A 15,676-nucleotide genomic window follows, 5' to 3' on the forward strand; every position below is an offset into this window, starting at 1 on the left:
AAGTCTTACTTTGACAAGATCCAAAGTTCTCTTACTTACAATTTTTGTTTTAAAATGAATAAATAAAGAGTTAAAAACAAAATCACCTCCAGTCTCCAATTCCACACACTCTGAGGAAGGTGACGTGGGTGGTTTTCAAGAGACGCACACATTGCACCCGAAGCAGGGGCACAGCGGACAGAAGCCGGGCTCTGCAGCCCTGCAGACTCTCCGGGTGCTCATTCCAGCGGCACCACGTGGGTGACTGCAGAAGTTGCTCAAGATCGCACCTCCTCATCTGCGAACCGGGGACGAGGACGGCCCTCACTTCCGGAGTCGCTGTGAAGTGCACAGCACAGTGCCCGGCGCACTGCGAATGTCATGTAAATGTTACCCTCTTCGTCATCATGTTCGTCACCATCATTGTCACCCACAGCTTCCTGCAGTAATGTCCCTGGCTCTGCAGATCCTGGGCCCCTGAGTCCTGTACAATGAGCCACGCTGCCCGCCCCCTTGCGGCTTGCTCCCTAACAGGATGAGGGGATGATTCATGGCACAGAACCACCCAGACTCAGTGGCTGAGTCAGTGACTGCCCTTTGCTGGATGGCTCACATCACTGACTCAGACACAAGCACCTCTAAGGACCCTTTATTCACAGTTACTCTGGGTCACTGAAGCAGCACGTGTCCCATGAGGCTGCCAGGGGTGCCCCCACTGCGTATTCAGTTTAAACAATAGTGAATCTAGGACTCCAGGCCCAACAAACTCGTGGCCAGCTCCATCCACGTCTCAGTGGGTATCTTTGTATGCTGATAACTGTTTATTCTAGACAGAAATGCTCTTGAGATGACACACGGTCCAAACACCTCTGGACTTTGTCTACCACCGCCTCTGCCCCCCCACTTTTCCCTAATGGTGCCAACTGAAAAGATGGTGATGTACAAAGCTTAGCAACACAGCTTCATAATGGAGTTGGAATTTCCATGTGCCGCTTAATGCTGTGGGTACATAAAAGTGTAAAGCAGTAAAAATCTACCCCTTCCACCCACAAATCCTGCCTTAAAGGTCTCTGTCTGCTACTGGAGCAGGGATGGCGGGGGGATGCTGTATTTGGAATCATAAGCTTTCTTTGTCCTCTGTGATCAAAACTTGTGGAAAGTGTGAGGGAGAAAGAAAAACATTTATTGCGTCTTTGCTTTGTTAGGTGGCAGGCACTGTGATGATGCCTTTGCAGAGATATCGCATTTAATCCTCATGGCTGCCCTGTGAAGATGGAGTCGTTACCTCCCTTTGTAGATGCAAAACTGAGGCCACGAGCTGCCCATGTTCTACAACTATCATAACCAGCATGCGAGCCCAGGGTCGCCTCACTCACAAACACATTGACAGTTACTGGGGAAGGAAAAAAAAAGTCCCAACTCCAGCTTGGTGTGGTACTTTTCACATTGATGGTTCTTTTAAATTCTTGTTTTCCTTGGATGTAAAATTTTCTGCGTAATTAATTGCTTTCGGAAATCACAGAGCAATTTCCCATTCACTGAGTTGGAAATGCCTTGTAGAAATGTAAGTGCCAACGTGACTGCAGGATATCTAACTTGGGGTTGTGCCTGAGTGGGGGTCTGGGGTTTCCTTGGGTGGAGCAGGACCCCTAAGCCTGGCTGTGAGAGCCGGGCTCTAATCATACATGACAGCCACCCGGTGAGGGGGTGCAGATTTCCCTGCACAAAAATGAGCCAGCTCTGGGTCACAGGCTATGGGAACTTATGTCAACTGCAAACCATGCATGATCAAAAGAAGTCTTGTGTCCTGTGGAGGCCGGGACAGTGAGGTAACAGCCTCAGCATAAGGGGTCAGCATGCCAGCCAGCATGGGTTGCCCTTGGACCCCAAAGGATGTTGGTCTGGATAAGGGGGCAGCCCACTAGGAATACTGGGGTCTCCCTTTCCCCCACTGTTTGCTCCGTGGATAAAGCACATTTGAAAAAGAGAACGATATAAAACAGAGGCATCCCCTTCCCTTGAAAGAAAAAAAAGAGACTGTAAAATCTGTATGGTTGGGTTTCGGTCCAGACTTGAGCGGGGAGCTAGTTTACCCTGCCTAGGAACTTCACGGGTCCTAGTACGTGAAATGCTCACTGGGCAGAGCAGAAGGGTCCCCTTTGAAGAGGAACAGGCTGCACAAAGCAGTAGAGGGGATCAATTGGGGTCTTAGACAAAGTGGCCTGAAATCTGGGTTCCAGAAACTCCCTTCAAGTCCCCACCCATTCCCACTTCAGCGTATCTGGGAACAATTCCAGGCTTCTCCGCCCCACCCCCCCAGCCACCCCCACTCGCACGTTTTATCAGCACTGCATTCAAGATGCAATCACAGAATGGAAGTTCTCCTATGATTAATGAAACGGCCAGAGGGCAAGGAGAAGGCAGGAAGGCAGAATGTGTAGAGCTGGTTGTAGCTCTGTGACAGCAGAGAATTCATCTCCCATGAGATACACAGCCAGGTCCCTGGTATCTGCTGCCTGGGGGAAGTGAGGGTCAAGGACTCTAAACTCCAGTGACACTTCAGCAGGGAGTTACGGAGTCCAAGCAGCCAGGTTCCTGGGAGCTCCTGGGTGACGGTCACATGACTTACACACCTAGGACCCTCGGGTCAGACAGACTGTGCTCAGTGAATGTGCCTGAGTAAATGACTGAGTTAACAATAAGAAGAAAACCAGTGTGGTCTGGAAAGATTTTTTTTCCTGTTTGTAGAAATGACTTGCAATCAGTAAGCTGTCACAGAGAAAGCACTCTATAATAAGCAATGAATGCTCAAAAGGAAATTAAAGTAAGAACTTAATGACCACATATTACCTGAGTAGCTTCTTTTCTTTTGTAATGTTTTAAGTGATGCTAGGAGGCTGTGATGGACATTATGTCCTAACGCTCTGTGAAAACTATCTTTAAAACTGATGCTGTCTTATAGTGACTGAGCCCTAAAGAGCGTCCAGACCCGAGGCTGGATGGGATTATCATTCCGCCCGTCTGGAACTAAAGGTGGTAAGGCTGAACGGTATAAGAACATTGTATCCTTGTCATGAAAGACAATCATTTGGAAAGAATGACAAAAGCCAGATTTTGGAGTCAGCAAGATCAGGCTGGTTCCTAGCTCCTCCACGTGGGCTGAGATCATGAGGCCCAGTGCCTCTCATCATTAAAACCCAGTCAACGGGTTGTTGTTCCCACATCTTCCTCAAATCCACAGCCCTGGGCCTCTTTCCCGTTTCTACCCCTGGTGGTCTCTCCCGTGCCTCTCGTCCTTCCAGCCCAGCTCAGATGACAGCTTCTCCAGGAAGCCTTGCTGACCCTCCAGGCCAAGGCCAAGTTGGCTGTTCTTATCTCTGTCCTTCCGCAGCACTTTGCACCTTCCTGACCACAGACTCCACACCAGGCTGTAATGACTGTATGTGCACCTGCCTTCTTTCCTGCACGGCCAGTGAGGAGCCAGGTCTTTACTCCTGGCACAGCAACTACAGACCAGCTGGTTGGATGGATGGATGGATGGATGGGTGGGTGGATGGATGAATGGATAGATTTCCTATGTGCTAACTCTATCCTCCTGGTCACCCCTCATCTGGTCCACTGCAAGCACGTCCTATCTGGCCTCCTGGCCTCTCCCCACCCAAGCCTTGCCCCACACTGCCACCTGGGCACTCTCTGAGGTCCAGCTGATCATATCTCACCTCCCCTGCCCCTTGTAGGATAAAATCCAACACTTCAACATGGCACCGGAGGCCCTCAACCTCTTGCCTTTGTATCACACTAATTTTTCTCCCTCTGCCTCCAGGACAGACCCTAGACCACCTCCCACTCCCTTCATTATGTCCTCCCAAACCTGAGTGCCTTCTTTCTGCTTGATGCTCCCTACTTCTCACCTGCTGAGGCCCAGTCTGAATGTGGGTCCTGAGACCCTCCACTATGACACCTCCTCCCCCAAAGAAATATGGGGCTCTTTTTGGGCTATCTGGGCGCATACAGTTCCATTCCTTTTCCCTCCACTTTCATACTCAAAGGCAGCAAAAGACAGTTCTGTGGTCAAAATTCCATCTGTCCATGTGGTTCTAATAACTGGCAGAATGTACAAATGTAAAGGAGTGTCTGAATCTCTCTGTCTCAGGGCCAAGAGTGGCCAATGTGACTCTGGTGAGGACGTGGGCAGGTGAGGGAAGGGGTGAGGGGAAGCAAGTGGAGCCCCTGAGCTTGGGCAGGCACCGGGAGGGGCTGGCTGGGGAGAGTGAGAACGCCGAGTAAATCTGGACAGGCGTTTTTTAGCAACAGGCTCCAGCAGGAACAAATGGCTTCACACCCATCCCTGCCAAAGGAGAGATAAGGAAAGAGATAGGAGGCAACAAGATAGAGCAAATTGCAGCGGTTTCCCGCCTGATTCACAGCTCAGGTTACCCCTGTTAGCCAGGGATGCAGTGAGCTCAGACCCTGCTTAGCCGGCGCTGAGTGGATGCACAGGCTGGGGGTGGAGGTTTGGAAGATCCACGGGGAGGCGTGTTCCTCCCCACATCCAGCAGGTGCTGGAGGACGTCCGTGCTTTTTGCTTAATGAATCACCGTACACACACAGGAGCCCCCTACCTCACCAGGAGTCCAGGGGGCCTCCAGCCAAGAGATGGGGGGGGCCGGAGGGGGGCAGGCAGCTTGCGCAGGTGGGGTGCATTAAAAAACAAGCTATTCTGGGCTTCCCTGGTGGCGCAGTGGTTGAGAGTCCGCCTGCCGATGCAGGGGACACGGGTTCGTGCCCCGGTCCGGGAAGATCCCACATGCCGTGGAGCGGCTGGGCCCGTGAGCCATGGCCACTGAGCCTGCACGTCTGGAGCCTGTGCTCTGCAATGGGAGAGGCCACAACAGTGAGAGGCCCGCGTACCACAAAAAAAAACAACAACAAAAAACGAATGATTCTGCACTCTGCATCGCTAAAGACACCCATGTAATCATTCGAAATGAAATGAAATGAAATGAAATGAAAACTGCTCAAATGGACTAGAAAATGTTCTACTTGTTCTACTTGTATTTGCATTGTCTAACTGCTGATTTCCATTTGTGAATGAATCAGCGTAAAATAAAATTGAGTGCCAAATTAATCTACCCTTCTAGTTTTAGGCATTAATTATCCTCTGAGCCATTTTCTCCTGCGCTTTGCCACATGTCAAGACAGGCCCGGATACAGTGATGTAGAATCCAGTTTTCAACTCAGGAATGTAGCCCAAACAGCAGAGGATGTCCCTGATTTCTAAGAGCCACAGTTCACTGTGCAAAACAGGACTGATTCCAAGCAAAGGAAATACATTCCTCACCTTTTAAAGGTACACTAACACTGTCAGACCAAGTAAGTTACTGGAGAAGAAATCTGCTGCACGGTCTTGTGACATGTTTCCTCAGTCGTCCCAGTTAACAAATTAACAACAACATATTTCCTCTAAGTATAATAGGGTCAGCCTCAGTGTGGAAAATGCAGTGCTGGCTAGGGCAGAATTTTGAAAATTACATATGCTGTTCTTCTGGAGCTATACCAAGGGAGATCTTCTTGGCTGTGCTAAAAACAAACAAACAAACAAAACTCCAAAAAACCAAACAAACAAAAAAGAAAACCAAAAAACCCACCACCATCAACAACAACAACAAAAAAAACAGGTCTCCAGGATACAATTATAGGATCCTTAGTCCCTGGGGAAAGGTAGAACCATATGTACTTGGTCACTTGGTAAAAGCTACCACTCTTGGAAACAATGAGGATACAGAGCCTGGGCACCGGGAAGAGCAAGTATATCTTGGTGGGGTAGGGGCTAGGCAAAAAGCCTTGGAGACAGAGGGCAGAGGCCCTGATCCCTTCCCTTCTGAAGTTCAGACTCTTTCCAAAAGCTATGAGGTACCCTTGACCAAGCACTGTTTAAGCCTTAAAAAGGCAATATGGAACAACATGGACTGACCTGAAGGACTTTATGTTAAGTGAAATAAAACAGTCACAGAAGGACAAATACCGCATGATTCCACTTTACATGAGGTATCTAAAATCATCAAACTCGTGGAAGCAAAGAACCGAATTGTAGCTGCCAGGAACTAGGGGGAGGGGTAAGCAGGTAGTTTCTTTTTTTTTTTCATTTTTATTGGAGTAGAGTTGATTTATAATATTGTGTTAGTTTCAGGTGTACAGCAAATGAATCAGTTATACATGTACATATATCCAGTCTTTTTTAGATTCTTTTCTCACATAGGCCATTACAGAATATTGAGTAGAGTTCCCTGTGCTATACGGCCGGTTCTTATTATCTATTTTATATATAGTAGTATGCATATGTCAGTCCCAATCTCCTAACGTATTCCTCCCCCCCCTCCTTATCCCCTGGTAAGGTAGTTTCTGATGAGTGGGAATAAAACTTCAGTTATACAAGATGAATAAGTTCTAGAGATCTACAGTGCAATATCGTGCCTATAGATAATGCCATATCGTGCACTTGGAAACCTGTTAAAAGAGGAGATTTCACGTTGTGTTCTTACCACAATAAAACAAGAAAAGAGAGAAAATGCAAATACAACACTCAAATCCATCTAGGCTACATTGCCAGGAAAGGGAGAGTCTGAGATACCGTGTGCTCAAGTTGGAGGGCTGGCTCTGGTGGGAACCAGCCCCCAGGGCAATATGGCACCTTTGGGAAACAGTGGCTGCATGCTGAGTATGAACTAACAGTTGTTACTCTGCACCCAAGATGCAGCACCTCTGCTGCAGGTGCAGAATGACCAGGAAGGGCACAGTCACCAAACCACAAAGCAACCTCTGGGCTGTCCACAACAGCGACACCGTGTGGCAGCAGCTAAACCCACAGGTCAGGCCGGCTGGCCAGCAGCCTCAGGCTCCCTCTTTTCCTGGCATCGGAAGCAGAACAGGTTTTGGAAAATAACTGTATAATCCTTAGATGAAAACAGGAGGGGGCATGCTCAAGAGAAAGATGCTAGCCCTTTGGGTAATGAGGAGCAGGAGAGGCGCCTGAGTGATTAATGAGAAAAATTAAAGAGCTATGAACATATTTGTAGCACCCTGAGTCAGAGCCCAAGGGCTGAGCTTAGCTTGGAGGTCAGAATTTGAGGGAAAGGAGGAGAGGCACAACTTTAAATTTTGTATATATAACCACTTGCATCGGGAATAAAGGAATATGCTTCCTTTAGGACCAAACCCCAACCTGACATCCTTCCAGGCACTAAGGAAAGCAACCGGAGGACAATGAGTATGGGAGACACTGTGCTTCAGGGGAAGAACTGGAGGCTCTTAATCTCATCACACCCTTCTAATAACACCTCCGCACGTTTGCTTTTCTGCAGGCAAGCTTGGAGGCCTAAACAGTCAAGCTCTCGCCTGTCCCCAACCACCCTAAGAGGAAAGAAACCTGTCAACTTCCCTAAAAGGGAAAAGGAGAAAAGAAAACAAAGTCAAAAGGCAAAGCTAAAGTTGCATCTCCTCTGTTTGAAGGCAAAACGCAGGAGAGAGGTTTTGCACAGAGGTACCGCTGGACCCTGGGGAAGGAAACCTGTGTGCTTCGAGCTGGAAATCATTAAGCGCAGGGAGGTTTCAATGAGCTTCAGCAGCTCTTTGATAGTCCCTGATGTTGAGATGGCAATGGAGCATTTTGAAATGTGAGCTTTCAAAGAATATGCTTTTCAGGAAGCGATTTTCCCTCTTGCTATCCCTTCGCTTTGGGGATATTCAAATTAGGCCTTTAGTCATCCCATTGGGGGTACCTCCATTCCTCCAAATGGGTCTGGGTCAGAGCAGCTTTAACATGAAACCCTGCCGAAGCCCCAGCTGCTGTTCCACGTAGTAGTAACTCCAAGGGATTCGCCGAGATGGATTGAGACGAGATGCAATAAAAGGCATAAAATTAAAGACAAGACTAATAAAACCTGATGAAAGAAAACACCGCTAGCCTACCTAGCAGCTTAAATTACATTTACCACATCTGACAGGGAGGGGGTAATCATGAGTAATAAGCTCAGGCTCTGGAAAGAAATTACGGGATAAATAACTTAAGGACAGGTAACACCAGGGGAAGTCACTGATTCACCTTCCCAGAGAAGACTCGAGACGGTATAAAACCCACGGATCACACGCAGGCAAATTTCACTTGGGAGGGCCCTAGGGAGTCTAGGATTTGGATTCCCAAACATCCCAGAGCCAGGAATCTGGCAGCAGCACCGAGACTGCTTCTGGTTGCAGTTTCCAGTCCAGCCCGACTTCACCCCACTGCCTGGTGGCTGTTGTCACCACAGCCTGACCTCGGTGTGACCAGGCACAGTCAGTCATTAGGTGAGGGCTGTGCTATTGTCCCCTGTTCCTTTCTGCCCCATCAGCTGAGGCCACGCTATGCTACTTGGGCTGCCTCAACACAACCAGTTCCTGGAACCAGGCTGGTCCCCAGACAGGACTGCAGGTTCCTCCTGCCCCCTCCTTGGAACACACCAAGTTCCCAAACTTCCAGCTGTTTCTCACCACAGCTTAGCAGGGAAGCAATCTGATTCGACTAATTCACACCAACTCTCCGAGGATTCTCTCTTTTTAGAGAGCAGGCCAGGTAATGCAAATGGACCCCTCACGGTGGGCTTTGAGCCTGCACAGGAGGTGTCAGGAGCCTCCTCTGGACGGCACGTGCAAGACAGACCGCGTGAGAAGAGAAGGAAAGGCTCCATCACCATGCTCTCTCCGCCTGCCAGCCATGGTCCAGCGGACGGAGGGCTCACGCACTGCTCCATTCCCTCCCCTGACAGCAGCCTCCCATCTCCAGGCTTCCTGGCTTGCACCCATCAGTGAACAGGATAATGTCTCCTGTAGAGACAGGGAGGGGCTGTCTGGCTTCAAGCCAAGGAAGACCCCGGAAAGTCCTGCTTTTAGCAGAGGGATTCCTCTGCTCAAAGACTAAAGGGACACAGGAACTTGGGGTCTTCAGAGGACAGGTCTTCAGATTCTCTGTCCCCTGGCACCCTAATGCCAGGCTAAGCTCCCACAGCTTCTCCCTTGGTCCTGTCCTCACCACATGCATCTCGAGCAGGGCGTTCTTAGAGTCCCTGGCTGATTGGCTTCCCCAGGTTACAGCTGCGAGGAGGTCCTGCCTCTTCCTCAGGATCCTTAGAGCACGGTGATCCCTGATCCTAGCCCTCAGTTAAGAGGGTCTCAATGGAAGAGGGGCGTGAAGGTGAGGAAGAGTCTTTGGAGAAGTTGCATTGCCTGAGCACCTGACTCCTCCCAAGACAAGCTCGGATATTGGATGTAATCCCTCCATCGAAAATGGAGGGATATTACTCCCCGAAAGTCTTCAGCATGAGGGAGTTCTACAGAGAACAAGGACTTTTATTTTTCTTTGGTCACTATTAGAGCTAGTCTATGGAAAGAATGGGACTCCATTCTATCAGAATAAAACTTAAACTGACAAAACTCAGCTTACCAGAATCCTCAAACTATCCGTTTTTTCCCTGCCCTCTGCTCTAGAAACGGGAAACTTACAAGAAAACAAACACAAAGTCACACCCTCATCTACTTGTCCACCTGTGAACATTTATCAAGTGCACAGGATTTTGTCAGCCATGGCACTTGAAGATTCCTGGCTCTATCCTGGGGGCAAAGTACAGGTGTTGTCCGATGATGCCCCGTCTGCATCTCTATCCTGTGCTCCGAATCTAGCACCAGCATTGCCTCAGGCGGCAGAGTCAAGTCTCTGCTTATCAAAATCTACTTGCTTCTGATCAGCAATGAATTCAACCCAAAGTTCTGGAAGGACTCACATCAAATTGTTGACAGTGACAGCTGGGAGCAAGAGGAAACTTCCCTTTCCCTCTACTAATTCTATATTGCTTTTTTGCTTTAAAAACAAAACAAAACACACACATAGAATATATTCATGGAGTCCTTCAAACATTAAAATAAATTAATAAATGGCCAAAAAGGAAAAGGAAGTGACTCTTTTCAACAACACTGCCAGGTTTCGATGGGGGCTGAGATCCGGAAGCACGGAAGGCATCTATTCTCAGCCACATCGTCGACTGAATGGCCCAGAGCAGACCCAGGCATTCTGGAAGTTCTCCTCTTGGGGGCTGGACACGGCTCTATCCCTCCCTCTCGCTGCTCTCTTCCAGTTTTCTGACCTTGATGACAAGAGCCCCCATATTTCCAGCACCTGCTACCCCACTTACTTAACGCTTTTGACCCTTGGCAGCCCTCAAGTCTAACAGAGGGGGCACATGCCTTCAAGCTCACCTGGGCTCAGGTGACCCTCTGCGCTTACGAAGTCCTATTGACCTCATTCCAGCATCTCTCAAAGCTTCCCTCAGGTTAAAGACGGGAACCTTCCTCAGCACAAAAGGCTGATCAGCTGCTGAAGAACCTCGTGCTGGAGGCAGAGGTCAGGTTTTGGCCCATCCATCCCAATGACTCCCCTCCCCCACCCCCCCTGCAGAAATTCAGAAAATAGAAGCCTGGCCACTGAAGCAGCATAAAGGTTCTCTCCACCACCTCCTTAATCACCAGGCTGCTGGCACGCGCTTACCTGCAGATGTAATTCGTCTTGCAGGAGTCCTGCAAATTCAAGCAGTTGGGCTTCTCCCTCTCCTCGTAGGAGCACACCGGCACGATGGTCTGCCGTCTCCGCTCGGTGCAGGCGATGTCCCGGCAGGAGCAGAAGAGCATCCCGTAGCTATGCTTGGCCGGGACCTTGTCGAAGAACTGCCGGAGGGCCTTGTGGCACTTGCGCCGGTTGCAGACATCGTTGGACATGCTGGTGGTGCACGGCGTGATGTACGCGGACCTGTACTTCTTACAGGTGTCGTCTAGGTTGCAGGCCTTTGCGGCGTCCAGGCAGTTGTTCCCTTTCGGGATGTGCTCCACTGCAAAAGGAGAGAAAGGTGGGCGTGATCACAGGGCTGTGTGCTGGGGCTGCTCTGCTTTCATTGAGGTCTGGCCATTCACCTGGCAGCGCTGGCAGCTCTGATCGACTCTGTGTCTTGAAGCTAATAACTTAATGAGTTCATGACAATGAGGAAGTATCAGGGGCACAGAGGCTGGGAGCCCACGGCAGCACACAAGCTCCTAGCATTGTCTCAGATGTATGATTAGGAGGTGTTGAGTAAGGCCAAAGGAGCTCAGGCACCTGCCTGACTACATATAAACAAGGCAACAGAAGAACAAGTTTCCAGCTCCTGGTTGGTAAATTGAAATTAGGATAAAAGAAAAGAGCAACAAATTATATACTTGTTTATTATATAACATATTAAATGATATGCTGAATGTAAGTATAATTGCCATGCAATCCTCCAGGAATGTAATTATGTAATAAATGCACATAGTACATGTTAATTACTATATGATTACAGAGTAATTGCATGGTTATTTGAGCCCAGAAGACAGAATATTATGCTAGCTCTCTAAACAGGAAGAAGCAACTACATCGAAGCTGTAGTTCTAGCTCACAGGCCACTGGAAGAAAACCAGAATAAATTACATAAAAATTTGCAAACCCCAATTACCATTTAACTTACCGCATAGAAAATTTGGGATCTATGAGTACTGAGGTTGCAGATTAGAAAAATTCAGTTAGTATTTTGGATAGAATTTCAATGGGCTTAAAATCCATACGCCTTAGGAATCTCACAAAACATATGTTGCCTTCTGTCCAAGCCCTCTGTGCTCATGCTGTCAGAGAAACCAGTGCTGTCCACTGCCAGGCTGCCCACCGAGAGGCCTGGAGAGAAAGCACGGAAGAGGCAGGGCTCACTGGGGTGGGCTGGCAGCGCCAAGGCTAATGGGAAAAGTTAAAAGATGAATGGACAAGGGAAATTAAGCTCATTTCCCATAATATAGGTCTTCGCCAAGCAAGGCAAAGTGATGGAAAAACCTCCTAGACCCAAGTTATGAGATGGTCCATGGAAAATTGATGATAAGGTATAGCAGGGACCCTCCAGAGACAGCAAGAAGGCAGCAGACAAGCACCACACAATCGTGGGATTCAATCCCCAGCAAGTTCCTGCTCAGGCCTCAGCCCCTTCATGGGTTCTGAAACCCCCTTTCATTCTCTTTATGCACCCAGTTGGTGGGGACCATGAAAGCATTTGAGAATTAGCAAGAGAGGAGACAGAGTCTAGCTGGGTCGGGTGGGGCCAAAAGACAGGGCAGTGCATTTGGTATCTAAAAGGCACATGGGATATTCAGCCTTAAATAAAAGAAGGAAACCTGCCATGGGGAACAACATGGATGAGCCTTGAGGACATTATGCTAAGTGAGATAAGCCAGTCCCAGGAGGACAAATACTGAGTGGTTCCACGTATATGAGGTATCTAAAACTCTCAAACTCACAGAAGCAGAGAGTTGAATGGTAGTTGCCAGAGGCTGAGGTGAGGGGGAAATGGGGAGCTGTTATTCGAGGTACAAAGTTTCAGTGATGCAAGACGAATAAGTTAGAGATAGGCCTTACAACGTCACGCCTACACTTAACAATACCGTATTGTGCACTTAGACATCTGTTAAGTGGCATTATTTCACTCTTTTGGACGGCTGAGTAATATTCCATTGTATATATAAACCGCATCTTCTTTATCCATTAATCTGTCAATGGACATTTAGGCTGTTTCCACGTCTTGGCTATTGTAAACAGTGCTGCTATGAACATAGGGGCGCATGCATCTTTTCGAATTATAGTTCTGTCTGGGTATATGCCCAGGAGTGGGATCGCTGGATCATATGGCAGCTCTATTTTTAGTTTTTTGAAGAACCTGCATACTGTTTTCCACAGTGGCTGCACCAATTTACATTCCCACCAATGGTGTAAGAGGCTTCCCTTTTCTCCACACCTTCTCCAGCATTTGTTATTCACAGACTTTTTAATGATGGCCATTCTGTCTGGTATGAGGTGGTACCTCATTGTATAGTTCTGATTTGCATTTCTCTAATACTTAGCTATGTTGAGCATCTTTTTATGTGCCTCTTGGCCATCTGTATGTCTTCTTTGGAGAAATGCCTATTTAGGTCTTCTGCCCACTGGGACCTAGAGATTATCATACTAAGTGAACTAAGTCAGAAAGAGAAAGACAAATACCACATGATATCACTTATATGTGGAATCTAAAATATAATACAAATCAACATATCTACAAAACAAAATCAGACACACAGATATACAGAACAGATTTGTGGTTGCCAAGGGAGAGCGGGGGTAGGGGAGAGAAGAAATGGGAGTTCGGGATCAGCAGATGAAAACTATTATCATATAGGATGGATAAACAACAAGGTCCTACTGTACAGCACAGGGAACCATATTCAGTATCCTGTGAAAACCATGGTGGAGAAGAATATGGAAAAGAATGTACATATGTGTAAGGCTGAGTCACTTTTCCATACAGAGGAAATTGACACAACATTGTAAATCAACTATACTTCAATAAAATTGAAAAAGAAACCTGTTAAGGATGTAGATCTCACGTTAAATGTTCTACTAAAATAAAATTTTGTACAAGAAAAGAAGAACAGACACAACAAGTTCAACATTTCAGGAAATGAAAAACTCTCCCTGGTCTACTGATGGTGTGCCTTGCTTTAAGAAAACCCAACATGCTGGAATCACAAAGATATACCCTGGCACCATAAGCAGTATTTTATGATGCCCCAGGTGCGTGTTTCTGCCTATGACATCTGAATTCAACAATTTCATGGAAAAGGCAATAAACAAGACATTCAGCCCTTCTTAGGTGAGCAGTGCAGGAAGCCAGAAGCTGCACGTACATCCTGCTGGTTTAACAAGCACACCTGGTGCATTTTCTCCAACATGACTTTCCCAAAGTGGCTTCTCTCCTCTGTTTTCACATTCAGGCACTTCAGGACTCAAGGAGTGAAATATTCACCATGTGTCCTGACAGATCACCAGGGCCTCCACCAGGCTTTGGTGACACTTCTAGCCTTTTTCTCTTTTGAGACTTTCTAATGATGTGCTGTTGGGCCCACTGGCAACAGTGATTGATATTCCTGAAGGTCTACAGCTAGCTAGGAGATTTCTAAATTATGCATTTTGGGATGAGAATCTAAAATAAATTAATATGACCAGATTCTGGATCATCTGGATTAGGCCCTTAAGGTTGGATATCCGAACACAATTTCCAATAACTTGCATTGGTGTTCAATGGTATTTTATGATCTCTGGCTAAAAAGAAAATAGAGGCACACAGGTTGACTTCATACTTAAATGATGTAGCCAGGGATATACGAACAAACAGTTCATGTAAGTTCAAATGGAGAAAAATGACAGAAAAATTAAGTCATCACATGGCACACAGTAATGTAGGCCTGTCAGACTCAAAAGAACTCATGCCGAAACAGAGAACTACATCCTGATTGTACGCACCAATTTAGTTTCAGCAAAACAATACCATTCCTCATATTAAATTTGTTATTAATTTGTATTTCATTGTTTTAAAAGTTTTGCTCATATCTAATTGGTGTGTGTTGCCTTTATAATTGCATAAAAGCAAAGAAGAGCTGATAGTTTTATGTTTATAAACTTCAAATAAAATTATGATAAGAATAAACTTAACACATGAGGTCCAGAAAATTTATTTCTCTCTGAAAGTTCTCCATATAATACATAAGTTTTAAAAAATTGGCCCGGAACAAAGCTCCTTGACATGGGTCTTGGCAATGACTTTTTGGATATGACACAAGCAATAACAACAAAAAATAAACAAGTAGAATTACGTCAAACTAGAGAGCTTCTGCACAGCAAAGCAAACCATCAACAGACTGAAAAGGTGACGTATGGAATAGGAGAAAATATTTGCAAATCATGTTCTGATAAGGGGTTAATTTCCAAAATATATAAAGAACTCATACAATTCAATAGTAAAAGTAACAGTAATGATAATACCCTAAGTAAAAAAATGGGCAAAGGACCTGAAGAACATTTTACCAAAGAAGGTATATGAAAGGCCAACAGGTACATGAAAAGATGCTGATTGGTAGGGAAATGCAAATCAAACCACAATAAGGTATCACTTCAGGCCTGTTAGAACAATTGTCATCAAAAGAGATAATAAATGCTGGTGAGATGGTGGAGAAAAGGGAATCCTTGTGCACAGCTGCTGGGATTGTAAATTGGTACAGTCACTATAGAAAACAGTATGGAGGTCCCTCAAAAAATTAAAAACAGAGCTACCATACGATCCAGCAATTCCGCTCCTGGGTTTTTGTTTCCAAAGGAAACAAACTCACTTTATCAAAGAAATATCTGCACTCCCATGTTCATTAAAGCATTATTTACAATAGCCAAGTATTCACCAAGGAATAAACAAAGAAAATGTGGTATATATTTTTCAATGTTCCGCCATAAAAGGAAGGAAATACTGGCGTTTGCAACAACATGGATGGACTCGGAGGGCATTACGCTAAGTAAAGTAAGTCAGACAGAGAAACACAAATACTGTATGATCTTACTTATATGTGGAACCCCAAAAAACAAAAATAAAAAACAAACTCATAGGAAAAAAAGCCTCATATTTGTGCTTATCAGAGGCAAGGGGAGAGGGTGGGGGAATTGGATGAAGGTAGTTAAAACGTACAAACTTCCAGTTATAAGATAATTAAGTACTGGGGATGTAATGTACAACATATAACTACAGTTAACAGTGCTGTA

General features: G+C 46.4%; 1 protein-coding gene across 2 annotated transcripts in view; it reads right to left on the minus strand.

Moving 5' to 3' along the window:
- GFRA1 (GDNF family receptor alpha 1) overlaps nucleotides 1-15,676 on the minus strand; it is a 201,319-nt gene that overhangs the window by 51,289 nt on the left and 134,354 nt on the right. For both annotated transcript variants that reach the window (XM_024756076.1, XM_024756074.1), the window contains one exon: nucleotides 10,553-10,889. In XM_024756076.1, the coding sequence (XP_024611844.1) occupies nucleotides 10,553-10,889 (337 nt within the window). The remainder of the gene's footprint in view (nucleotides 1-10,552; nucleotides 10,890-15,676) is intronic.

The sequence above is a fragment of the Neophocaena asiaeorientalis genome, unplaced genomic scaffold (assembly GCF_003031525.2).
Source record: "Neophocaena asiaeorientalis asiaeorientalis breed wild unplaced genomic scaffold, Neophocaena_asiaeorientalis_V1.1 scaffold85, whole genome shotgun sequence".
NCBI classification, from domain to species: Eukaryota; Metazoa; Chordata; class Mammalia; order Artiodactyla; family Phocoenidae; genus Neophocaena; species Neophocaena asiaeorientalis.